Raw genomic sequence first — 26,860 nt, forward strand, 5'->3', positions numbered from 1 at the left:
GAGTTGGGGGTAAGGTGTTAGAGTGGATAGAGGATTGGTTGTCTAATAGGAGGCAGAGAGTTGGTATCAATAGGTGCTATTCTGATTGGCGGTTGGTGACTAGTGGAGTGCCGTGGGGATCGGTGCTGGGGCCTCAGCTATTTACCATTTATATAGATGATCTGGAGGAGGGGGCTGAGTGTAGGGTGACGAAATTTGCTGATGACACAAAGATGAGTGGAAAAGCAAATTGTGCGGAGGGTGTGGAAAGTCTGCAGAGGGATCTGGATAGGCTGAGCGAGTGGGCGAGGACCTGGCAGATGGAGTACAATGTTAGCAAGTGTGAGGTTATGCACTTTGGCAGAAATAATAATAGGAGGGATTACTATTTAAAGGATGAAAAGCTGCAGCATGCTACGGTGCAGAGGGACCTGGGGGTCCTTGTGCATGAGTCTCAAAAACCCAGTCTGCAGGTGCAGCAGGTGACCAAGAAGGCGAATGGGATGCTGGCCTTTATAGCGAGGGGGATAGAATATAAAAGCAGGGAGGTCTTGCTGCAGCTGTACAGGACGCTGGTGAGGCCACAGCTGGAGTACTGTGTGCAGCTTTGGTCGCCGCACTTGCTCAAGGATATTTTGGCCTTGGAGGGCGTGTAGAGGAGGTTCACTAGGCTGATACCGGAGATGAGGGGATTAGACTATGAAGAGAGACTAAATAGACTGGGTCTGTACTCGTTGGAATTTAGAAGGATGAGGGGGATCTTATAGAGACGTATAAGATAATGAAAGGGATGGATAGGGTAGAGGTAGAGAGATTCTTCCTGCTCAGAAAGGCCAGCAGGACTAGAGGGCACAGCCTCAAAATAAGGAGGGAGCAGTTTAGAACGGAGTTGAGGAGGAACTTCTTCACTCAAAGGGTGGTGAATCTCTGGAATTCTCTGCCCGTTGATGTGGTGGAGGCTACCTCACTAAATGTATTTAAGACACGGGTAGATAGGTTTTTGATAGACAAGGGAATTAAGGGTTATGGGGAGAAAGCGGGAAAGTGGAACTGATCCACTTCAGATCAGCCATGATCTTATTGAATGGCAGGGCAGGCTAGATGGCCTACTCCTGCTCCTATTTCTTATGTTCTTATGAGCTCTAATCCTAGAATGCCTCACAAGAGGAAGCATCCGCTCCATATCTAATTTATCCATATTCTTTATCATTTTGTATACCTCAGTTTGATTTCCCTTCATTTTTCTAAATTCCAGAGAGTAGAGGTCTAAATTGTTCAATCTCTCTTCATATGACAAACCCCTCATCTCAGAATCAATCGAGTGAATTGTATTCAGTTTGAATTTGGGTTTTTTTTGGATTTTAAATGGCTGTTCCCAGTTTTATACAACAGACAATTATCTTCTGTAACAAACTGTACAGATACTTTTAATTATTGATCTTTGGTTACTGTGTATGCCAATGGAACACTGCTGAAGGAAATAGACTTAGGGTTAAGAGGCTTACCCCACCTACTTGTAAAACTCTGAAAGAATAAAAGATTTAGATCAAACTTTAAGAGGATGACATGGATATCCATTTCATTTATACTCTGGTGTGTTCAATCTGTAAGATGATAAATCTCTATCCAGCTTAGTTATTATCTTTTCATATATTGCCTTTAAGATATTTATTATCAGTTACATTTTATTATTCTGATTAGAGCGTTGGTTTAGAGTTTTAAAAAAAACTTCAAATAGTTGAATAATAAATATTCCCTGAGCTGTTTATTCCTCATTCTTTTAACGTCAGCCATTTAATGCCTCCCTGTGCTGTATATTATCTTGAGAATTGGCTGGTTAACAGGCTCTTTCTTGCTGTGTTGTTCGAGCAGTGCTTTGAAACTAAATTACTTTTGTTGTATTCTTGTTTTTTTTATGGGAAGCTCTGTTTTATTTTACATCCTAATTGTTATTGTGACACACTCACACAAATACTAGGCTTGGTGCCTTGACGGTTAGCTGTAGCTTTTGCAAAGCTCTGATAATCCTGTTTTGAAAGTAGAAAAGGACGCTCACATTCCCAGTTTTAATTGCAATATGCTCTGCTCCACCCAGTCTGTTCTGAGTTAGTTGATACTTGCCCAGGGATCAGTTAGAAACATAGAAACTAGAAGCATGAGTAGGCCATTTGGCCCCTCAAACCAGCTCTACCATTCAATAAGATCATGGCTGATCTTTTTGTGGACTCAGCTTCACTTACCCACCTGTTCATCATAACCCCTCATTCCTTTAATGTTCAAAAATTTATTGTTCCTTGAAAAACATTCAATGAGGTAGCCTCAACTGTTTCACTGGTCAGGGAATTCCACAAATTCACAACCCTTTGTGTGAAAAAGTTCCTCCTCAACTCAGTCCTAAATCTGCTTCCTCTTATTTTGCGGCCATGTCCCCTAGTTTTAGTTTCACCCGCCAGTGGAAACAACTTCCCTGCCTCTATCTTATCTATTCCCTTCATAATTTTATATGTTTCTATAAGATCGCTCCTCATTCTTCTGAATTCCAATGAGTATAGCCCCAGTCTATTCAGTCTCTCCTCATAAGCCAACCCTCTCAACTCTGGAATCAACCTAGTGAATCTCCTTTGCACCCCCTCCAGTGCTAGTATATCCTTTCTCAAGTGAGGAGACCAAAACTGTACACAGTACTCCAGGCCACACCTCCCCTCACCAGCACCTTCTGCAACATAACATGACTATTTTTAAACTCCATCCCTCTAGCAATGAAGGACAAAATTCCATTTGCCTTCTTAATTACCTGCTGCACCTGCAAATCAACTCCTTGAGATTCCTGCACAAGGACACCCAGGCCCGTCTGCAGAGCAGCATGCTACAATTTTTTTACCATTTAAAAGTCCGTTTTGCTGTTATTCCTACTAAAATGAATGACCTTGCATTTACCAATATTGTACTCCATCTGCCAGACCCTCGCCCACTCACTTAAATATTTATATACCTTTGCAGACTTCCAGCATCCTCTGCACACTTTGCTCTGCCACCCATCTTAGTGTCATCTGCGATTTTGACACACTACACTCGGTCCCCAATTCCAAATCTTCTACGTAAGTTGTAAACAACTGTGGCCCCAATACTGATCCCTGAGGCACACCACTAGTCACTGATTGCCAACCAGAAAAACACCCATTTACTCCTACTCTTTGGTTTCTGTTCATTAACCAATCCTTGATCCATGCTGACACATCACCCGTAGTAACGCTGTGCACTTTTATGTTATGTAGTAGTCTTTGGTGCGACACCTTGTCAAATGCCTTCGGAAATCTAGATACACCACATCCACAGGTTCCCCATTGTCCACTGCATACATAATGTTCTCAAAGAATTCCATCAAATTAGTCAAACATGATCTTCCCTTCATGACCCCATGCTGTGTCTTACCAATGGGACAATTTATATCCAGATGTCTCGCTATTTCTTCCTTGATGATAGATTCAAGCATTTTCCGTACTACAGAAGTTAAGCTAACTGGCCTATGGTTACCTGCCTTTTGTCTACCTTTTTTAAACAATGGCGTCACATTTGCTGTTTTCCAGTCTGCAGGAACCACCCCAGAGTCCAGCGAATTTTGGTAAATTACCACTAGTGCATTTGCTATTTCTCCCGCCATCTTTTAGTACCCTGGGATGCATTCCATCAGGACCAGGAGACTTGTCTACCTTTAGCCCCCGTTAACTTGCCCAACATTACCTCTTTTGTGATAATAGTTTCTAGGTTCTTACCTGCCATAGCCGCCTTCATCAATTCCATGTTACCAATTTTTGGCATGTTATTTGTGCCTTCCACTGTGAAGACCGACACAAAATAGCTGTTGGATGCTTCAGCCATGTTTTCATTTCCAGTTATTACATCCCCCTTCTCATCCTCGTTGGACATGGACTTTTTTTTAAAGTTTGGGACTTGTTGGGCCTGAAGAGCCGCTTTTCACAACAGTATTCTGTGATTGTGTGATTCAGTCGAGGATGTTTGAATGTTAATTTGATAACTTTTTTCTTCTCTTTCATTTACTGCATATTCCAGGGAACGTTCCACAGCCAGCAAGCTTTGGAATATGGCACTAATCTAGTAGGTGGAGTGTCACCGGGGAAAGGGGGTAAAAGCCACTTGAATTTACCTGTATTCAACTCCGTTAAAGAGGTAAATGCAGCCAGTTTAATGCTTTCAGTGTGACTACTCACCAAATAGAATCCTTCCATGTTTTAACAGATGTAACAAAACAAAATGTACAAACGTAAAAGTGTGAGTAGACATTTGTAATGTGTAGCAAATTTCTCCAAGCAAATAATTTCTGCAATTTAACCATGATGAATTGCTCAAAAAAAATGGAACCAGCAGCAAGTCCTGAGCTTTCTAACAAGTTCAGAATTCATCTTGAACTGCTTTTAGAATATACCTGTGATTACCTCATTGCCTCCTCAATCTCTAAACAGACAATGGAGTGTTTCCAATAACTCACTAGTTTTCTAAATTAAACTTCATCCCAGGATGACCAACTCGGTGGGGAAGTAAATGAGGGATACTTCAATGGTGGAGTTGCTGACAGGTGAGACCATTGACTGGGGGAGCTGGTGTGACCATTGCAAGTGCAAAATTTTTATCTTGTGACCTACCTCTTTAACCCTGCCATTGCTGTGCAGTTAGCACTCAAAGCTCCACACTGCACCCCAAAAGAAAAATGTGCACACACCTCTGCCCAATTAATCTGACAGACTCAAAAGCCCCTCTCCCCAAGCCCCCCTTATTCTTGCTCACTCAGAAGTTCATTTTTTAAGTGCCCCACACTAAATTAGCCGAACAGAACCCCTCTGTCACCCATCCCTCATTTGTTGTATTTCCTTTGTGGGTCTACTGACTTGCCGGAACCAACCAACCCCAGTCATGTCCAGACACTCCTTCCCACCGACTGGGATTTGCAGGGAATCCTGGCCCTGGACTTTGCATCCACCACGACCCCCTCCTCCCACCCCATTGCCCCTCACTTGTGCCTGTCAACAGCTGGATCCCCTCTACCTGAATTCCTGACCGCAACTTCACTTGGCCTGTACCTTTACTTCCCCGCCCACCCAGTTCGAGCCGTCTCCCATCTTTGGATTCTCACCTTAAGTACTCTACAGCAAGAAAATATACGGCAAGTCCCAGTACCAATATTCTGCTCCAGTGTCCCTCCAGTATGCTCCTTGTTCCTCCTTGACTCCAATCCAACTCCAGGCAGGCATTGGCTGACACCTGACACCACAGCAGTGCATGTGCAATGAGCACCAAGACTAGAAGAGTACCATGAAATATAGAACAATGGCCTGAGGAAATGCTATGGGATGTAAAACAATTGGGCAAAGAGTGGATGATCTTGTGAAATAGTTGATCACCCTGTTTTAGATGCTGATGCCACAGACAAAATGGCAAATATTGTGATGGAAGCCAATTTGCCTCTGTGAATGACATGAAGTTGCGTTCGAAACTAAATTGTCTATCTTGCACCATTAATCAATGATTGTCAAACAGCCTTGGTTTGATTACAGTAGCAACCATTTTGCACTGAAACCTAGTGCCTCCTGATAGATTTACATGTTAAAGATGTGCCAGCAATAAAATTGCATTTTTATAGCATCTTTAACATTGAATTAGATAAAAGCACTGTACAAAGATGATGAACCCAAGTATCGGGAAAAGGTTAATGGGCATCGAAGAAGGAAATACTAAGAAGGTGGCCAAAACCTTGGTTGAAGAGGTGCATTTTAGGGTGGGCCTTAAATGAAAAGAAGAAATTTGACAGGTTGAACAGGAAATTTTAGAACATTTGGGCCTAAGTAACTGAAAGGAATAATGGTAGGAAGGACTATTACTTACGTGGCAAAAAGCAGCAGCAGGCGACGGTGCAGAGGGACCTCGGGGTCCTTGTGCATGAGTCGCAAAAACCCAGCCTGCAGGTGCAGCAGGTGGTCAGGAAGGCAAATGGGATGCTGGCCTTCATAGCGAGGGGGATTGAATATAAAAGTAGGGAGGTCTTGCTGCAGCAGTATAGGGCACTCGTGAGGCCGCAGCTGAAGTACTGTGTGCAGTTTTGGTCGCCGCACTTACGCAAGGATATTTTGGCCTTGGAGGGAGTGCAGAGGAGGTTTACTAGGCTGATACCGGAGTTGAGGGGGTTGAACTATGAGGAGAGGCTGAATAAACTAGGCTTGTACTCGTTAGAGTTTAGAAGAATGAGGGGAGATCTCATTGAGACATATAAGATGATGAATGGGATGGATAGGATAGAGGTGGAGAGGCTCTTCCCGCTCAGAAAGGACAGTAGGACTAGAGGGCACAGCCTCAAGATAAAGGGGGGGCGGTTTAGAACGGAGTTGAGGAGGAACTTCTTCACTCAAAGGGTGGTGAACGTCTGGAATTCTCTGCCCGTTGAAGTGGTGGAGGCTGCCTCGCTAAATATTTTTAAGACGCGGGTTGATAGGTTTTTGATAGGCAAGGGGATTAAGGGTTATGGGGAGAGGGCGGGAATGTGGAGCTGAGACACGACAGATCAGCCATGATCTTATTGAATGGCGGGGCAGGCTCGAAGGGCTAGATGGCCTACTCCTGCTCCCATTTCTTATGTTCTTAAGGCACATCTAATGTAGTGGGGCAAAGGCAGGGGAGATGGGCAAAAGGCCAAAATCAGAAATGAAGCGTTCTTGGAAGAGAAGGAAGAAGATTGTAATGCTGGTGGAATTTAGTGAAAGGAAGGGGTTTAGCCACAAAAATTGTTAAGGCCCAGTCCAGTAGCTTCAAGGTGTTTTGTGAAGTTATCTTAGACCCTAATATTTTACATTTGATTTTGGGATTGGTGAGCATAAGATGTTTCACTCCAGGTATGATTCAGGTGACCCGCTAGGAAGCTTTTATCCCACAAAGTTTATTTAAGAACACATTTAGAATATCATAGAAATAATTAGCATAACTGTTACCAATTACAAAAATTACCTTAAACATAGCACAGTATAACCCAGCTAGCTACCTCTGTTGTTCCAAGATAAAGCAGTATCCCACAAACGTACATCCTTTATCAGATTTAGTTAGCACAAAAACAAGAATGCTCACGTGATGCTGTGTTTTCAGCTTTGTAACACAGAAATGCAACCCATATATCTCTTACAGGCACAGTATCATCACAAAATAGTGTTCTGAGGCAGAGGCTTTGAAGTACCAAGGTGGGCAGAAGCGATTGTGAGTGAATCTTGGCGAGGAACAGGTTACGTGCAGTAAAAGCTTTGTTTGAGCTAAGGTTCATGGAAAGCGAAGGATGGGAGACAGGTCAGGAAAATATTGAAATAGTTGAGTCTGGGTGTGGCAAAGACAATGCTGAAGGTTTTAGCAGTATGTACTTTTATGAATTTCCTTAGTCTCACCGTGGTGATTTGATTTGATTTGTTATTGTCACATGTATTAGTGTAGAGGGAAAAGTATTGTTTCATGTGCGCTATACATACAAAGCATACTGTTCGTAGAGAAAGTTTTAATAACAGTTTTGTTTTACTTGTGTGCACTTATGTATTTCCATATCTTACTTACCTTTTTACTTAATTTGCATTAAGTCGATCTTTCTCTATATCCTAGCTATGACTGTAACACCATACTCTGCACTCTCTCCTTTCCTTCTCTATGAACGGTATGCCTTATCGGTATAGTGTGCAAGAAACATTACTTTTCACTGTGTTAATACATGTGATAATAAATCAAATATATTTAATTGTGGATCATTATGCACTGAAATATTACACTGAGAAACTTGTTTTCATCGTTGTTATCCTCTACAACTATCACGTGTACTTCCCAGCTACATAGAACATTACAGCGCAGTACAGGCCCTTCGGCCCTCGATGTTGCGCCGACCAGTGGAACCAATCTAATGACCCTCTAACCTAAACTATTCCAATGTTATCCATATGCCTATCCACTGACCATTTGAATGCCCTTAAAGTTGGCGAGTCCACAACTGCTGCAGGCAGAGCATTCCACGACCTTACTACCCTCTGAGTAAAGAACCTACCTCTAACATCCGTCCTATAATTACCACCCCTTAATTTAAAGCTATGTCCCCTTGTGTTAGCCATCACCATCCGAGGTAAAAGGCTCTCACTGTCCACCCTATCCAATCCTTTGATCATCTTGTGTGCCTCAATCAGGTCACCTCGTAACCTTCTTCTCTCCAATGAAAACAACATCAAGTCCCTCAGCCTTTCCTCATAAGACCTTCCCACCATACCAGGCAACATCCTGGTAAACCTCCTCTGCACCCTTTCCAATGCCTCCACATCTTTCTTATAATGCGGCGACCAGAACTGTACGCAATACTCCAAGTGCGGCCGCACCAGAGTTTTGTACAGTTGTAACATGACCTCACAGCTCCGAAATTCAATCCCTCGACCAATAAAAACTAACACATCGTACGCCTTCTTAACAACCTTATCATCCTGGGTACCAACTTTCAGGGAGCTATGCATATGTACCCCGAGATCTCTCTGCTCGTCAACACTACTAAGAGTCCTTCCATTAGCCCTGTATTCTGTACTCCTGTTACTCTTACCAAAGTGAATCACCTCACACTTTTCCACATTAAACTCCATCTGCCACCTCTCGGCCCAGCTCTGCAGCTTATCTATGTCCCTCTGCAAACTGTAACATCCATCCTCACTGTCTACAACTCCTCCGACTTTGGTGTCATCAGCAAATTTACTAATCCATCCTTCTACACCTTCATCTAGGTCATTTATAAAAATGACAAACAGCAGTGGCCCCAAAACAGATCCTTGAGGTACACCACTTGTAACTGAACTCCAGGTTGAGTATTTCCCATCAACCACCGCCCTCTGTCTTCTATCGGCTAGCCAATTCCTGATCCAAACTGCTAATCACCCTTAATCCCATGCATCTGCATTTTCTGCAATAGCCTACCATGGGGAACCTTATCAAACACTTTGCTAAAATCCATATACACCACATCAACTGCCTTACCCTTATCCACCTCTTTGGTCACCTTGTCAAAAACTCGATAAGGTTTGTGAGGCACGACCTACCCGTCACAAAACCGTTTTGACTATCCCTAATCAATTTATTTCCCTCTAGATGATTATAAATCCTATCCCTTATAATTCTTTCCAAAACTTTGCCCACAACAGAAGTAAGGCTCACTGGTCTATAATTCCCAGGATGGTCTCTACTCCCCTTCTTGAACAAGGGGACAACATTTGCTATCCTCCAGTCTTCTGGCACTATACCTGAAGCCAATGACGACATGAAGGTCAAAGCCAAAGGCTCTGCAATCTCCTCCCTAGCCTCCCCGAGAATCCTAGGGTAAATCCCATCTGGCCCAGGGGACTTATCTATTTTCACACTCTCAAGAATTGCCAACACCACCACCTTATGTACCTCAATCCCGTCTAGTCTACTGCCTGGTGTCGCAGTATTCTCCTCGACTACACTGACTTTTTCCTGCGTGAATACTGACGAAAAATACTCATCAGTGCCTCTCCTATCTCTTCAGGCTCCATGCACAACTTCCCACTGCTGTCTCTGACTGGCCCTAATCTTGCCCTAACCAATCTTTTATTCTTGACATACCTGTAGAAAGCTTTAGGATTTTCCTTGATCCTATCTGCCAAAGTCTTCTCATGTCCTCTTCTAGCTCTTAATTCTCTCTTTAGCTCCTTCCTGGCTAATTTATAACTCTCCAGTGCCCTAACTGAGCCTTCACGCCTCATCTTTACATAAACCTCCTTCTTCCTCTTCACCAGAGATTCAACTTCCTTAGTACACCACGGTTCGCTTGCTCGACCACTTCCTCCCTGCCTGACAGGCACATATTTATCAAGGACTCGCAGTAGCTGCTCCTTGAATAAGCTCCACATTTCAGATGTTCCCAGCCCCTGCAATTTCCTACTCCACCCTATGTATCCTAAATCTCGCTAATAGCCTCATAATTACCTTTCCCCCAGCTATAACTTCTGCCCTTCGGTATATACCTATCCCCTTCCATCACTAAGGTAAAAGTAACCGAACTGTGGTCACTATCACCAAAGCGCTCACCTACTTCCAAGTCTAACACCTGGTCTGGTTCATTACCCAGTACCAAATCCAATGTAGCCTCACCTCTTGTTGGCCTATCTACATACTGTGTCATGAAACCTTCCTGCACACATTGGACTAACTAAGGCTGAATTGTTCCTCTCATCCTTTTCTCACAAGGCTCCTATTAATAGCATGTTTGCAAATGGGAGCTCAGTATATCAGCCATCTCAAGTGAATAGCCTGTATCCTTCTGTCTGTTGCAGCGTGAGGGGAGAAAGGATTACTTACTCAAACTTTTGATAACGTTGCAAGGAATAACCTGCTCTTATGTTTGTGCTTTAAGGCCAAAGAAAGCACAGGAGCTGATGCATCTGTTATCTATGTCCCTCCCCCATTTGCTGCTGCCGCTATCTTTGAGTCGATTGATGCCGAGATCCCGCTGGTGGTCTGCATCACAGAAGGAATCCCACAGCAGGACATGGTACGGGTGAAACATCGACTTCTTCGCCAGAGTAAGACTCGCCTCATTGGCCCGAACTGCCCTGGTGTAATAAATGTAAGTGTCTTAAACTAAAATTACATAAATCATTTATTTAACTGGTACATTTTTATTAATTGCGTGTTAATGTTATTTTCAGATACTCCACCATCTTTCAAGAAAACTCTGAAGTTAGATTGAGGGGAAAGAATGTAGTGAAGTCCATTGTGAGATAAATTACAGGCACTTTCAAATCCAACGTAAATGCTTTCACAACTTAATACAGGGTAGCTTCTTATCTCCCTGTGTTTTCGGACTGTGAAGGCACTGACCCGTGTTCGGGCATGGCCCTGACATGACTTGATACAACACCAGAGTTATTATTCAACATGTATCTTGGCTGACAATTTGACCGGAAGTGCATCACAGTCAAACCAGAAGTTACCTTTGTACAAAAGTACAATACTGCACAAAATCTGAAATAAAACCAAAAAAAGCTGCATATGCTCAGCATTTGTACTGGCAGGATCTGTGGAGAGTGAAATGACATTAACGTTTCAGGTTAATGTTTCATTAAAATTGCGTTAACTGACAGACAATATAAAACTTCATCACAAGAAACAGAAGCAGGAGTGGGCCACTAGGCCCTTCAAGTCTGTTGTGCCATTCAATATAATCATGGCTGATCTATGCCAGCCTGAACTTCTTTTCTATGCCATTTCCCCATTCCTCGATCTATCAAATATTTATCCACCTCCACTTTAAATACTTCTTAGGATCCAGCCACCACTACCCTTTGGGGCAGAGAATTCTTTGCAAAAGCAGTTGAGCACAGAAAGTGGCTGATTCTATGCCTATTTTGAGCACTTGTTGAATACTGATGTCTGAGCTAAAAGGTTTGGTGAGTTGGATAGGTATCCTAGTTACTGTCTGTTCAAATTCAACAATGGCCGCTTGTGAATTTGGATTCAAAGAAGTTCCATAAATGCAGGCAATTGAGACTAGCTTAGTGGTTTTAAAAAAAAGGATGGCATGTACAAGTAGGGCCGAAGGGCTTGTTTCCATGCTGTAAATTTCTATGACTCTAAGTTGGTGATTTGTGGAGAAGTACTAGAGAAAATGATTGTAAAATTGACATTTTTAAAAACCCAACCAGTTCAGAGAAAGAAACTTGCTGCCCTGTTTGGTTTACACATGACTAGAGCCCAACAGTAGGTTGTTGACTCCTGATGCTCTGAGCAAGTAAGAAGAGGCAAAAAAAAGGCCTTGATAACATTGTTCCTAGGGGAAAAAGGAAACAACTGTAATGTGCCAAGACCAACCATGCACTGTCTCCCTGGCTGGTGCATTGTAGTAGTCTGCTGTTTAGTCAAGAATATTCAGTAGCTGATTGTCATGTATCATCTCTTGATTACCTTAGTCTGAGCAGCTAACATTGATTTTATTGTCTCTTCCTTTTTTTTGCATGTTTGTTTGCATGAAGTAAATTGTTAAAAGCTTTTATTTTGTGCATTCTCTTTGTATTTTGCTTATTTGATTATTGCGTGCAGTCTGTGACATGCCTTATTCCCTAGAATTAATTTATTCTTTTAAAGCCTGGTGAGTGTAAAATTGGAATCATGCCCGGACACATCCATATGAAAGGACGAATTGGTGAGTACTGGATACACATTGGCTTTTATCTCCTCTCAAGGATTTTTCGCATTGTGACGTGCAATAGGGACAATGTGATTAGGTATTAATCTAGAACAATGTCATGAGAGTTGAGGCAAATGGGTGCGAAGCCAAAGGAGAGGTTAAAAAGGGTGAGTGAAGATTTGATCAGTGAGACCTTAGGGGGAAAAGAAGGCTAAGGGGATATAGAGAGGCAGATGGGGTCTGAGAGAGAAAGCCACCAAGTGGGTTGCCAGAAGCTGAGGGCAGAGTCGCTGATGACGGGAATCTATAAGATGATGGGCATTGATATAATAAAGATCTTTGGGGGCATGATGTGGAGTTGGAGGTAATGAGGACCAAGAGGGGACGGACTTGGAGGGCTCTGAAAACGAGTGAAAGTATTTTGAATAAAAGTAGGAAAGTAGCGGAAAAACTCGGTGGGTCTGGTGGCATCTGTGGAGAGACAAAGTTACCGTCTCGAGTCGAATATGACTCTTCTTCGGAACTTTCTGTTTTTGTTTCAGATTTCCGGCATCTGCAGTATTTTGCTTTTATACAAGCATTTTAAATTTGGGACGTGGAGCAACTAGGAGATAAAATAGGTTAGTGAGGATGGAGGTCAATAGATAAGAGCTGCAGAATTTTCTTGGAGATTTTCCATTGAAATGTTCTCTTCACGTAATTGTATCATCTCTTGACCAGTTATTCTGCCTGAGTTCCCTAGTACAATTTGTTTCACTACTCTCTTGAAGGTTATGGACTCCTGCAGAGTCCTATTTCACCCACATCAGCAATCTTCTGGCATCTAGGTCAAGAGGCTATTGACATGTTGAGTATTAGAATGAATCTAACACTACCGTTTTCTGGCATCCACTTATCAACACTTTCTAACAGGGGTCACTGGGTAGCGGTTAGATGGACTATATTTCTCCATTAAGTCGCATATCAAAATAAATCCTTGTTGCAATTTATTACTGTTCTCTGTCTCTAACTGGGCTGTACAGACAGGAAAGGTTTGATTTGAGGAAGGTTCAGTCAGACATTGGGGTGCTTCAAGTTGATCTCTGTGCTCCAGATGAAGTTGGGGAAATAATTGATCCAACTGTTTGCTCTGATTCCAAATGTCTGTTGCCTTTAGCTGAGGGCAGGATTGGGTTTAGGTTAAAGTGCCTGCCAGTGTTGATTAGCCTAGGTTGTGCTTAGGCTCCACTGTAAAGAATGAACACTAAATGTTGGAGGTCAGTGGAATTGCACCTCAACTAGAATCAGCACCTTCAGAAGAGGAAAGTTGAAGTTGCTTTAATGTAAGGCGTTAGCAGTGAACCAGCATAATTCAAAACCTGCATTTGTGCAATATGCCTGCATGACCTGCTGTCTTCAGGGAGCAGTTGGGAATCAGTCATATTGGTGTGGACCTGGAGTCATAATGAAAACTGCAGCTTTTAATCCTTAAGAGGGTAGTGGTGAACCAGCTGAGTTATTACAATTTGATACCTTCAACAGGTGAGATACTCCAGCCCTGCCAAAAGCCAATGGACAGTTGACTTGTTTGCCACATCCCTGCGGCAGATCAGACCAAGGTGGCACTAAAAAATCCCGGCTATAGTCTTGTTATTTGCAGATTTTTATTTCCAGATTTTTAAAACTGAATTCAAATTCTCAAACTACCAGGGTTGGATTTGAACTGAATTGTTAGCTGAAACTTCTAGGTTACGGGCCCAGTAACATGACATTCTTCCGGCATGCCTATATTTTTTTTCTGAGAATTTCTTTTCCCCCTCCCTCCCTTGTCCTGGAGGAATTATTTTCTTGCTGGTTAGGTCTTAATGGATGCAGATTACAGTCCAGTGCCTTGCACGGTTGACCGGTTACTGTCTGAGCCTTGGCAAGTTATTAAATCAGAGAGGCAGAACAGCTGAATTCCAATCCTGTCCTTGCTTTATATCCATGCGTGACTGTTTCAGACGCTGCCACCGGATAGTGAATGACAAACATCCAGGCTGGCTTGTCAAGCCTGGGAACAGCTGATTTAGTACAGATTGAGGGTGAGATGCTCTGGCCCTGCTGAAAGCCAGTGGACATTTGGCTTGCTTGCCACCGTCTCCAAAGCAGATCCCACTGTAGCGGGGCTGGAAAATCCCAGCTATGGTTTCTGTTACTCGGAGATTTTTATTTCCAGAATTTAAAGACTGAATTCAAATTCTCAAACTACCAGGGTTGGGTTTGAACTGAGGCTTTCCGATTGTTAGTTGAGGCTTTTAGGTTATGACACTCTGCAGACATTCTTGCCCCATGCGGCTCAGCATTTTGGATAAATTCATTGAGGGATGATAATTAGGATAGGCAACGCAACAGGTTTATGGCATGCTAAACCACTGTAACCACAGAACTCTTTTGATGGGGACCGTTCATATTTTCAGGGAAGAAATGTCTTTGTTTTCAGGTATTGTTTCAAGATCCGGTACACTAACGTATGAAGCAGTTCACCAGACAACACAAGTTGGCCTGGGCCAGTCTCTCTGTGTTGGTAAGTCTTGTGCTCCCATTGCCATAGTCGAGCCTGCCTTGCCTGCCACGCGTTTTGCTACAAGTGCAAAACAGTGCGGAAACAGTGCAATCATTAGCACACTCTTGTGGTGTTCCCACCATTGTGAGTACCAAAGCTGTCTTGATGCAGGTTCTGTTGTAATGTTACGGCTTGCAGAATCGTTCTGTTTTCAAGCGGATTTAGAAAAAAGTAGCAAGTCTTTCTACTGGCATAGCTGTCCCACTGCCTTCCACTGGAGTTTCTGCCAGCAACACAAGACCTGCTCATCATGAATCAGTGCTGCAGACACCACCACTAATTTATCATTTGCCACTTTTGGGTTCTCCCCCATGTCATCTACACTTTTCCTCTACAACTTTTTACAACCTTTCCTGCCCCTTGACATTCAACATTCACAGTAATAGCGATAATGCATAGCTCAAATTAATTATGCACCCAAAGCCACATTTTCCCAGTATTATTGGCAGTATTTCAAAATTTGACAGCCTTAAAAGTGTTGTGAATGAATATTTGCCACTATCTGTTTTTGTTGTGATTTAATAGCACCCACTCTAAGTTGCAGTATTTACCATAAGCTTCCAAGTGAATGAAAGTAAATCAAAAATCTAATTAAACCCATTTTAAGGTCTCACTTTAATCTCATTGTCCTGTATTTATTGTTGACCCAGTGCTGGTCCTTATCTATCTTCATGTTGGCTGGAGGTTTCCAATTCACCTAGAGACCACCATCTGATTACTGTGGCGCTTGAGTGCATGCATGTTACAGGGTACTAAAAATAGCCAAAGCAACAGAAAATAGAAGCAGCTATAGGTCATTCAGCCCTTCACACCTGCTCCACCATTATAATCATGGCTGGTCACCCAACTCAACAGCTTGATCCCACCTTTTCTCCCATATCCTTTGATTTTCTTTGCCCCAAGAGCTATATCCAACTTTTTCTTGGAAACATACAATGTTTTGGCCTCAGCTGCTTTTTGTGGTAGTGATTTCCACAGGCTCACTTCTCTCTGGGTTTTTGGCTGATTGTTGTGCCATTCAGGAGTGCGCCAGTCTGTTGGAATGATCATTACTGCTCTGAATTCCTTGTCAAGGTAGTTTCTTCCCTACAATTCCCCCAGCCTTGGGCAAAAACTAATGAATCCTTCAGTTGGCAGATTTGAATGTCTGTCAGGATCATTCCTGATGCATGTCATGATTAAAGAAAGAAAATTTCTTGTCCTGTGGCCTTTAAATCTGGAGAGTGAGGGTGGAACATTAAAGGCAAGGATGGGTTTGACTAAAACCTTGGGAAGGAAACAAACCTGGAGATTCCTTCTATAGTACGAAACAATTGGATTTCTTTATTAAATTGAATAAGCAACAAAATAGTTGTGCAATCTTGGCTTGTAATGATGAGATTCAAAATAATTATGATGATTTAAATTCTAGGTATTGGTGGAGATCCTTTCAATGGAACGGATTTCATCGATTGCCTTGACGTCTTCCTGAAGGACCCCAAAACAGAAGGCATTATTCTAATCGGAGAGATTGGAGGCAATGCTGAGGAGAATGCGGCAGATTTTTTGCAAAAGCACAATATGGTGTGTAAAAGACTTCCTACCTTTCTTTTAAAAAAAACTATCTTGAGGAGTGGTGAAGGGAGCTGTTGTTAAATGTTCTATCCCTATCCTTGAATCAGAGTAAAAAACCACAGAGTGGGTCATTATCTCATCATCTCGTGGTGTCATAGAGGTTTACAGCATGGAACTAAGCCCTTCGGCCCAACTTGTCCGTGCGCCCCTTTTTTAAACACTAAGCTAGTTCCAATTGTCTGCATTTGGTCCATATCCCTCCATACCCATCTTATCCATGTAACTGTCTAAACGCTACTACCTCTGGCAGCTTATTCCGTCTTAAGCAGTAAGACTGGATGTTCAGCTGCTAAGCCAAAATATTTTGTGACTTGCCCCAGGGCTCAAGTGCTGAAGCAAGGAGATCAGAATATTGATCTGTGCTAGAAGCTTCTGCCCTGGGACTCTGATCTTCTGGCATAGTAACCAGAACCTCTAATAGAGAAGGAAAGTGAAAGCATTATTTGAAAAAGAAAATGTTTTATTCATTTGTTCTCAGCCACAATAGTAAATAGGATCAGAATAACCAGGACAGTTATGGATATTGTGTTGCTGTGGATTGTGGAGTACTGTGTGCAGTTCTGATCCCCACATCATAGGAAGGACGTGAACGCACTTGAAGAGGTGCAGAGGAGCTTCACAGGGATGTTGCCTGGGATGAACATTTAAGTAATAAAGAGAGGTTGAATAGGCTTGGCTTGTTACCTCTGGAGCAGAGAAGAGTAAGGCGGGGGGGTGACCTGATTGAGGTGCTCAAGATTATGAGGGGAATGGACAGAGAGCAGCTGTTCCACTTAGTTGAACAGTTAGTTACGAGCGGCCACAAGTTAAAAGTGAGGGGTGGGAGGTTTCGGGGGGATTTGAGGAAAAACTCTTCTACCCAGAGGGTGTGATGTTCTGGAATGCCCTGCCTGGGAGGGTGGTGGAGGCGGGATGCCTCACATCCTTTAAGAAGTACTTGGCATGCCATAACATTCAAGGCTATGTGCCAAGGGCTGACAGGTGGGATTACTTGGGCAGGCCAGGGCATCTCGTGTGTCGGTGCAGACCCAATGGGCTGAAGGGCCTCTTCAGCACTGTAGTATTCTGTGAACATCTCTTGCTTTGGCAATGACCCGTAGATCTCTCGAGGTGTTTCTCTCAGTAGAACAAATGAGCATGCAGTGGGATGAAAGGCCAGGTAGGCAGAAAGGATTAAAGGTAGGGAGGGGAATTATCCATATTTGCAAGGAGGTATCAAGGACCTTAGAGTTGGAGCATTGATCAAAGCTGAAAAAAATATAATCTTTCAGAGAAATGTTAAAATGGGCCTCTTCTGCACAGTATGGTTATGACTCATGAGTATTTCTAATGTAGGAAAGAGGATCAGTTAGTTATCTTTCATATTAAATCAGTCAGAAGAATGGTGCCAATGAATCCTGTCCCCGTGGTGTTGTGTTGGAGACCAAGAGTATCTTTCACATGTTTGGGGGTCTTTAAGCCTTGCCCAGCAGCAACCAATGCTTAAAACCCCCGGGTGCAGGTTCATAGAAACATTGGTTTGTGGTGGTCATAGAATTCCACAGTGCAGAAGGAGGCCATTCAGCCCATTGAGTCTGCACAGACGACAATCCCACCCTGGTGCTACTCCCGTAACTCCACACATTACCTTGCTAATCTCCCTGACACGAGGGTTAATTTAGCGTGGCCAGTCCACCTAACCCGCGCATCTTTGGACTGTGGGAGGAAACCCATGCACACACGGGGAGAGCGTGCAAACTCCACACAGTGACCCTAGGCTGGAATTGAACTTGGGTCCCTGCTGACCACTGTTCCACCGTGCTGCCATGGGTTGGCTGTGCCCCTACAAAGAGAGAGAGTTTGAATTCACTCTCACAGATGGAAATACTGTTTTAATAAACGTAGCTCCTTCCCTGGGCGGGTTAATCCTTTGCATCTTTATTTTCAGGTCCTGATCAGAGCAGATTTTTTTACACCTGCCAAAGAGTAACCAGACCAATAAAAATGTAAAACCGTAATGCTTTTGCTTTGTGTTTGCAATATGAAATGCTTTGTGTGCGTGACTTTCAGTTTTATATGGATTTAGCTTGATGATTATTGCTGCAGATCAATGAATTGATTGTATTAGTGCAGCAGCCACCCCATTCTCCCCAATTAATAAACAAACAAGAACTGAATCGCAGTGTTTTCAGTTTCTCAGCATGTTCCTACACTGTCTGCCAGGTATCAGTGAATATACATATTCATTTGAACATGCATTAATCATTATGCTAACATTTTCACAAGGTGACCTGGGTTCGTTTTCTTTCCCTTTTGTTTAGATAGATGTAAATTTTAATATAAATTTAGAAAAAAGCTTCACAAAAATCTGTGTAATAGAGTTGCTCTTTTCTGGTTGCAGGCTTGTTATTGGTTGTATCAGAGCCTTCTGTGCCCTATATTCTCAAAATGCTCACCGGGGGGCTTTATTTTTTTAAATTGCGCTATTAATTTTTAATTGGATCTGCATGGACCCTGCACACTTCAAGTCTTGATTTGTGCCGTGTTGAGTTGTTGATAATGACATGAGGAGAGGGAGAGTTCTCCCCTGTGTCTATAAATCATTTTTCCCTCCATTCTTTTCAATGTTTATCCTGTGCATCCACTTCTGTTGCCTTTCTCCCTCGTCGTTTATTCCAGAGCTTGGATGCATGCAACTTATTACAAAATCTGGCTCTCACCATTTGGGTCATGGTAAGTAGTCTCACAACACCAGGTTAAAGTCCAACAGGTTTATTTGGTAGCATAAGCTTCTGGAGCACTGCTCCTTCGTCAGGCACTCACCTGTTGGCCTTTAACCTGGTGTTGTGAGACTTCTTACTGTGCCTGTCCTAGTCCAACACCGGCAACTCCACATCATTTGGGTTACATACCAACCGACTCAAGAATGGCTTCTTCCCTGTTGCCATCAGACTTTTGAATGGACCTACCTCGCATTAAGTTGATCTTTCTCTACACCCTAGCTATGACTGTAACACTACATTCTGCACTCTCTTGTTCCCTTCTCTATGAATGGTATGCTTTGTCTGTATAACGCACAAAAAAACAATACTTTTCACTGTATCCCAATACATGTGACAATAATAAATCAGATCAAAATCACCCAGTGAACTGCTCGATCACAGAGGTGTTAATATTGTGCTGCTTTTGTGATGTGGGAATTAAGGGAGGATTGGCTCTTAGAGGCCAATTAAAACCAAAACTTCCAATTTGACTCGATGCCCTGCCATATCCTTTCCCCCTGTTGTAATGATGCAGTGTCCTCAGATTTGTGAAATCCAAAATTCAAGGAACAAATATGATCTTATACAGCTTAATCTATCCTCTGGACAAAAGTTGTCTCTTTTAGAACAAGTCCACAGATTAACACTAAGCAGTTAAATGAAAAACTTTGTGCCACACTGCTTGTACCAGATGTTGATATTTAGTATTCTGATAATGGAGCAAAATCCATTGGAAATTGATCAAGGTACTTGCTAAGTGTTAAATTTGCATGTAAGAAAATACTTTTTCCCGGAAGCATCTTAAAATGCTTCATTGTTGCATTTGAAGAGAGGCTAGATAAGTACATGGGGGACAAAGAAGGGCATCGTTCTGTAAGTGGGGTTAGATGAAGCAGGGTGGGAGAGGTACAGGAGAAGCAGCAACACTGACCAGCTGAGCCCAACGGTCTATGTCTATGCTGTTGATTTTATGCCAGTACTTTGTAAATGCCTACACTGTTAGAGACTGCAAATCCTCATTTACCGTCAACTTTCTTAACACTATTTCACTTTAATGTCATCAATACTACCAGGAGGACGTGGAAGCTTTGGAGAGAGTGCAAATAAGGTTCACCAGGATTTTGCCTGGTCTGGAGGACGTTGGCTATGAGGAGAGGTTGAATAAATTAGGATTGTTTTCACTGGAGGGGCAGAGGGGACCAATAGAGGTCTACAAAATTATGAGAGTCATAGACAGGGTGGATAGTTGGAGGCTTTTTCCTAGGATGGAAGTGTTAATTACAAGAGGATACAGGTTCAAGGTGAAAGGGGGAAAGTTTAAGGGGGATGTCTTTCACACACAAAATGACGGGTGCCTGGAACACATTGCCCCAGAGGTGGTGGTGGAAGCAGGCATGTTAATCAACATTTAAGAGACATCTGGATGGGGAGGGAATAGAGGGATAAGATTGAGTGAAGGCAGAAGGTTTTTTTTAGTTTAGTTAAGGCACTGTGATTGGTACAGGCTTGGAGGACCGAATGGCTTGTTCCTCTGCTATACTTTTCTTTGTTCTTTTATTTTAAAGAAAGTAGCGTCAATATACTGGTTGTCAGATTCATTTAAACATCATTTGCCACAGACTTCCTCCTCTTTGACAGGTCTGCACACATAATTTTCCCATTGTACCCTCACCTTCAGCCTCAGTCCATCTTCCTCCTTGCTGACCTCTAGCCTTTGCCGACTCCTCCCCGCCGTTGCTGATAACCCCAGTCTACGCCACCTCCCTCCCTTTCCCCCTTCCTGGCCCCTGTTCTTATCTGAGTCATGATGTGGGTATGCCGGCGTTGGACTGGTGTAAACACAGTAAAAAGTCTGACAACACCAGGTTTTAGTCCAACCTATTTATTTGATAATATACTCGCAAGCTTTCGGGTTAGCCTCTTCGTCAGGTGAATGGAGAGTTCTGGCCTCAGACAGAGCATATAAAGCACGGACAGTTTAGAGATTACTGATTAGAATGCGAATCCTTACACCTAACCTGCTGTTCAAGACCTGAAGTGGCTGATAATGTGAGTGGAAGGAGCACCGATCACAGTTTAAAGAGATGTGTATTGTCTCCAGACAGTACAGTAAGTGAGGTTTTGCAAACCCAGGCAAGTCACGGGGGTTACAGATAGTGCGACATGAACCCAAGATCCCTGTTGAGACCGTCCTCATGTGTGCGGAACTTGGCTATCAGATTCTGTTCAGCGACTCTGCGCTGTCGTGTGTCGTGAAGGCCGCCTTGGAGAATGCTTACCCGAAGGTCAGAGGCTGAATGCCCGTGACCACTGAAGTGTTCGCCAACAGGAAGGGAACAGTCTTGCCTGGTGACTGTCGAGCGATGTTCATTCATCCGTTGTCATAGCGTCTGCATGGTCTCCCCAATGTACCATGCTTCGGGACATCCTTTCTTGCAACGTATCAGGTAGACAATGTTGGCCGAGTTGCAAGAGTATTTACCATGTACCTGGTGGACGGTATTCTCACGTGTGATGATGGTATCCATGTCGATGATCCGGCATGTCTTGCAGAGGTTGCTGTGGCAGGTTTGTGTGGTATTGTGGTCACTGTTCTCCTGAAGGCTGGGTAGTTTGCTGCGAACAATGGTCTGTTTGAGGTTGTGTGGTTGTCTGAAAGCAAGAAGTGGGGGTGTGGGGATAGCCCTGGCGAGATGTTCGTCTTTATCAATGATGTGTTGAAGACTCCGGAGAAGATGTCGTAGCTTCTCCGCTCCGGGGAAGTACTGGACGACGAAGGGTACTCTGTCCACTGTGTCCTGTGTTTGCCTTCTGAGGAGATCGGTGCGGTTTTTCGCTGTGGCGCATCGGAACTGCCGATCTATGAGTCGAGCACCATATCCTGTTCTTATGAGGGCATCTTTCAGGGTCTGGAGGTGTCTGTCACGATCCTCCTTATCTGAGTCTTCAGGGTCTGTTTTTCTGTGGCTTCTGGCTTTGCTCCTGAACTCAGTGGGGAGATGGCGGCACAGTGAATTAGTAACCTAGAGACTCGGAGTAATGCTCTGGCGAACCAGGTTTGAATCTCGCCACACAGATGGTGGAATTGGAATTCAATAAAAATTTGAAATTAGAAGCCTAATGATGGCCATGAGACCACTTTCGGCAAACCCATCTGGTTTGTTAATGTCCCTGAGAGAAAGAAATCTGTCATCTTCACCTGGTCTGGCCTACATGTGATTCCAGACCCACAACAATGTGATTGACTCATAAATGTCCTCTGAAATGGCCTGGCAAACCATTCAGTTCAAGAGCAGGTAGGAATGAACGACATTGGTCAGCGCAAGTAGCTGGTAACTGCACTGACCAACACCCATCACTAGATGGAGCATGGTCAATCTAAAAATACTGTATACTGAGGGGAGCTTTGTCTTTTGTTTTACAAAATTTGTATATTATGTTTTTGTATTTAGTGATGTACTTTATTTTGCAAGTTATTTCAGTTGGTGTTGCACATGTATGGTACAATGTTTCAACGCGTGCATTATTTTCTTCTGGGTGAGAAATGTCCGAAAGATCCTAAACTCTGGCTTTGACATGGTTTCTTAAACCCACGATTCACTGAAAGTTCTTTCATTTAAAGTCCTGATTTTTAAGAACTCAGCCACAGCTTTAAGTGAGAGGCTACTGTACTATGTAGCATGTGATATTATGCACAATATTACTAGGGACTAATAATGGAAGTATTAATCAAAGTATTGAAGTGGGCGACATGGTGGCACAGTGGTTAGCACTGCTGCCTCAGCGCCAAGGACCCAGGTTTGATTCTCGGCTTGGGTCACTGTCTGTGTGGAGTCTTTCTGTGTCTGTGTGGGTTTCCCCTGCGTGCTCCAGTTTCCTCCCAGATCCAAAGATGTGCAGGTTAGATTGGTAGGCCATGCTAAATTGCTCTGTAGTGTCAGAGGAATAAATGGGATAAACACCTGAGGCTACGGGGATAGAGCCTGGGTGGGATTGTTGTTGGTGCAGTCTTGATGGGCCAAATGGCCTCCTCCACTTGTAGGTATTCTTTTCTAAACTTTCTTTTAGAAGGAATATATTTATCCACAGTGTTAATCAAATATAGTGATGGCCCGTCAGATAAAATAAGAACTGTAATTATTTGTAACCTGCATTATGATCCTGGCTTATTTCTAGAGTTTATACCCAGCAAAGAATATTATTTCTATTTGCTGTTTTGCTACGTCCAGACTTGACTATTCCACTGCCCTCATGCTCACACTTTTCATCTGTAGGTAGGTGAATCCATGCCTCCCCCTTCATCCTCCTAACTCTGAGGTTCAGCCTGTCTGGGTGGAGAAAATGTTCAAGGCTCACAACTCTTCTTTAATAGCTTATCGTGACATTGATAAATTCACAAATATTTGTGATAAAAGCAAATTACTGCAGATGCTGGAATCTGAAAAAAAACAGAAAAAAATGCTGGAAAATAGCAGGTCCATTCTTTCTCCACAGGTGCTGTCAGACCTGCTGAGATTTGCCAGCATTTTCTGTTTTTGTGTCACAAATGTCAGGGTCCTGCTTCCCTTTCAAGTTAAATCAGTCTCAAACTCACCGGACCCTTCCGGTAACTTCTAAGCTGCACTCGTATCGTTAACCCTTGAAATTGCTGCTGCTACTTCTGTTGCAGCTGTTCTTTCAGCTTACTTGCCCTGTTTTGGTGCATCCATTTCCCTTATTAAGTTTATTTTCTGAGATCTCAATACAGTGCAGTGCTGTCAGCTGCTGCTTTTACTGCTTGTTGTCTGCTACCTGCTGCTACCGGTCTTACTGCTAACACGTGTTCACTAAAGCTACTAAAGGATCACACTCTTGACCAAGTTTGCTGCAACCCCTCCCCAGATCTGTGTTTTCTTTCACATTGTAACAATCTCTTATCCTGTTTCATGAATATTCCATTAACATATGAAAATGGTTTCAATAGGGAAGGCCCTGGCGATCATATCAACTAGTTCTCACTCTAATCAAAATGAGGTGGAGATGCCGGTGTTGGACTGGGGTGCGCATAGTAAGAAGTCCCACGACACCAGGTTAAAGTCCAACAGGTTTATTTGGAATCATAAGCTTTCGGAGCGCTGCTCTTTAGGCGAGTGATGAAGGAGAACTCTCCAAAAGCTCGTGATTCCAAATAAACTTGTTGGGCTTTAACCTGGTGTTGTGAGATTTCTTACTCTAATCAAAATAGTTCTCTGGGATTATCATTCCCAATAAATGTGGGGGTACAATAAGATACGGTGACTCCAAATCTGTGGGTATTATTTACAGAAGTTACAGTTTGTCGACAAACACCCATTGTGTGGTCTGATGGCTTTGTTAGCTGTCTTTGGCTAGTGTGTTGGAATAGTCACTCATTGTGTCTATGCCAGATTTTTGAGATCGCCTGGAATGCTGGGAGGCAGAATTTGGCCATTTTCTGAAGGAGATCCATCGCAAATGGCACCTTTCTTTTAAGGCTTTTAAATATTGTCTTTTAAGCTGAATGCATTCTTGCTGAAGGACCAGTTGTGCACTGTATGTAAGTGTGAGCTTGTCTAAATGTCTGCCTGCATAGAATCATAAAATCCTACAGTGTAGAAGGAGGCCATTCAGCCCATCGAGTCTGCACCGACCACAATTCCCTCTGGACCCCATCCCCATAATGCTATAACTTACCCTAGCTAGTCTCCTGGACACTAAGGGGAAATTTAGCATGGCCAATCCACCTAACCCACACATTTTTCGACTCTGGGAGGAAACCGGAGCACATGGAGAAAACCCACGCAGACACAGAGAACGTGCGGACTCTGCACAGATAATGACCAAGCTGGGAATCGAACCTGGGTCCCTGGTACTGTGAGGCAGCAGTACTAACCACTGTGCTGCCCACTTCCTTGAGGACTCTGGGAAAGTATAGTTGAGGCCACAATCAGATCAGCCACAATCTTACCAAATGACACAGCAGAGCCTAATGGCCTATTCTTGTTCCTAATTTATATGTTTGCATGTTTGAAAATTTATACAAATAGCAATTTAAATGATCATAGTCCATTTCATTCTTACTACAATACCGAGGCATTTTTCAATTCAGAGAGTAAGCATTCAATTCCCTCACCTATGAAATGTTCAATTATTTGGCCCATCAGAGCCATTTTTTCCACAGGCCCAACTAAACTCTAATCCATTCAGCTGTCCACCTGAAAATTTTTTTTTACTATTCATTCGCGGGATATGGACGTCGCTGGCTGGCCAACATTTATTGTCCGTCCCTAGTTGCCCTTGGTTGGCAGTTAAGAGTCAACCACATTGTGATTCTGGAGTCACACGTAGGCCAGACCAGGTAATGACGGCAGATTTCCTTCAAAGAACAAAGAAAATTACATCCTAATTCACACCAAGTCTTTTTTACCCATTGCTTGCGTACGTTGAGCTACATTGGCTCTCGGTCTGGCTGGCCTCCATTTTAAAATTCTCATCCTTGATTTTAAATTTCTCCTTCCTTTGCCCTTCCCAGTGCCCTCCTTGAGCCTACCAGCCCTTCAACATTTTTCCACTCCCTTTGTTTCTAGCCTCTGGTACATCCCTTGTTTTTAATCGCTCAACAATTGGTGACTGTGCCTTCAGTTGTCAAGGCCATAACTCTGCAATTCCCTCCCTACACTACACCACCTCCACTCTACCCTTCTGCAATGCTGCTTAAAAATCTGTGTCTTTTTGGTCATCTTCTCTAATGGATTCATAAAAGAGAGATAAATATTTGATCACAAGTGGGATAAAGGGCTATGGGAAAAAGGCAGGGAAGTGGAGTCTGGATGAGATGGAGATCAGCCATGACCATATAGAATGGAAGAGCGGGTTCAAAGGGCTGAATTGCCTACTCTCACTCCTCATTCCTGTGTTCTTATATTTCCATATCTGTTGATGTTTAACACTTCATGAAATGCCGTGGAAATTATTTCTACCTTGATGATGCTATGCAGAGGAATTTTTTTTTTGGTTAAGTCCTGAAGGAACAGTAGAGAGAAAATGATTGTGTTTAGGATTTTATTGACCAAGTTATCCATCCCTGATTAGAAACGTGTGTCACTGCTGAAGTGAATTGGTTTCTACGAATTAGTCCTCTAAAACTCAGGCTCTGCCAGTAACTGCATAGTTGATGCTCCCAGGTTTGATCCCTGGTCCTGTAAAGACATGATGTGGGTATGCCGGCGTTGGACTGGCGTAAACACAGTAAGAAGTCTGACAACACCAGGTTTTAGTCCAACCGATTTCAAATAAATCGGTTGGACTAAAACCTGGTGTTGTCAGACTTTTTCCTGTAAAGACAACCAGTATCAGTGTCAGTCCAGGAGCTGCGTTTGGCCTGGGTGGTGGGGGAGGGATTTTTGTTGGGATGTGGAGCTGGAGAAGAGAGAGAGGGAGGGACCAGTTGAAATACTGCTATCAATGTGGTTCAGTGGTCCTTTGTGGCTGTTTGATGAGGAGAGGTTTGAGTTCACCCTCAGTGTCATTCCTGGTTATGTAGGCTGTTAACGTTTGCTAACTGGGCTACTTACAGAGTTGTTACAGCTCAGAAGGAGATCATTCGGCCCATCATGTCTGTACCAGTTATCCAAATGAGCAGTGCATCACTGTCACTCTCCTGCCTTCCCTTCTTAACTCTTGGGGAGAGGGCGGGAATGTGGAACTGAGCCACGACAGATCAGCCATGATCTT

At 43.2% G+C, this 26,860-nt stretch overlaps 1 protein-coding gene across 1 annotated transcript in view; it reads left to right on the plus strand.

The window, feature by feature from the left end:
- The window catches only part of suclg1 (succinate-CoA ligase GDP/ADP-forming subunit alph), a 72,833-nt gene that overhangs the window by 24,307 nt on the left and 21,666 nt on the right, over nt 1-26,860 (plus strand). Inside the window, exons 3-7 of the mRNA XM_080195297.1 lie at nt 4,051-4,167; nt 10,418-10,630; nt 12,148-12,205; nt 14,652-14,735; nt 16,186-16,337. Coding sequence (XP_080051423.1) covers nt 4,051-4,167; nt 10,418-10,630; nt 12,148-12,205; nt 14,652-14,735; nt 16,186-16,337 — 624 coding nt within the window. The remainder of the gene's footprint in view (nt 1-4,050; nt 4,168-10,417; nt 10,631-12,147; nt 12,206-14,651; nt 14,736-16,185; nt 16,338-26,860) is intronic.

This window comes from Carcharhinus amblyrhynchos, chromosome 1 (assembly GCF_965287045.1).
Source record: "Carcharhinus amblyrhynchos chromosome 1, sCarAmb.v2.hapA, whole genome shotgun sequence".
In the NCBI taxonomy this organism is placed as follows: Eukaryota; Metazoa; Chordata; class Chondrichthyes; order Carcharhiniformes; family Carcharhinidae; genus Carcharhinus; species Carcharhinus amblyrhynchos.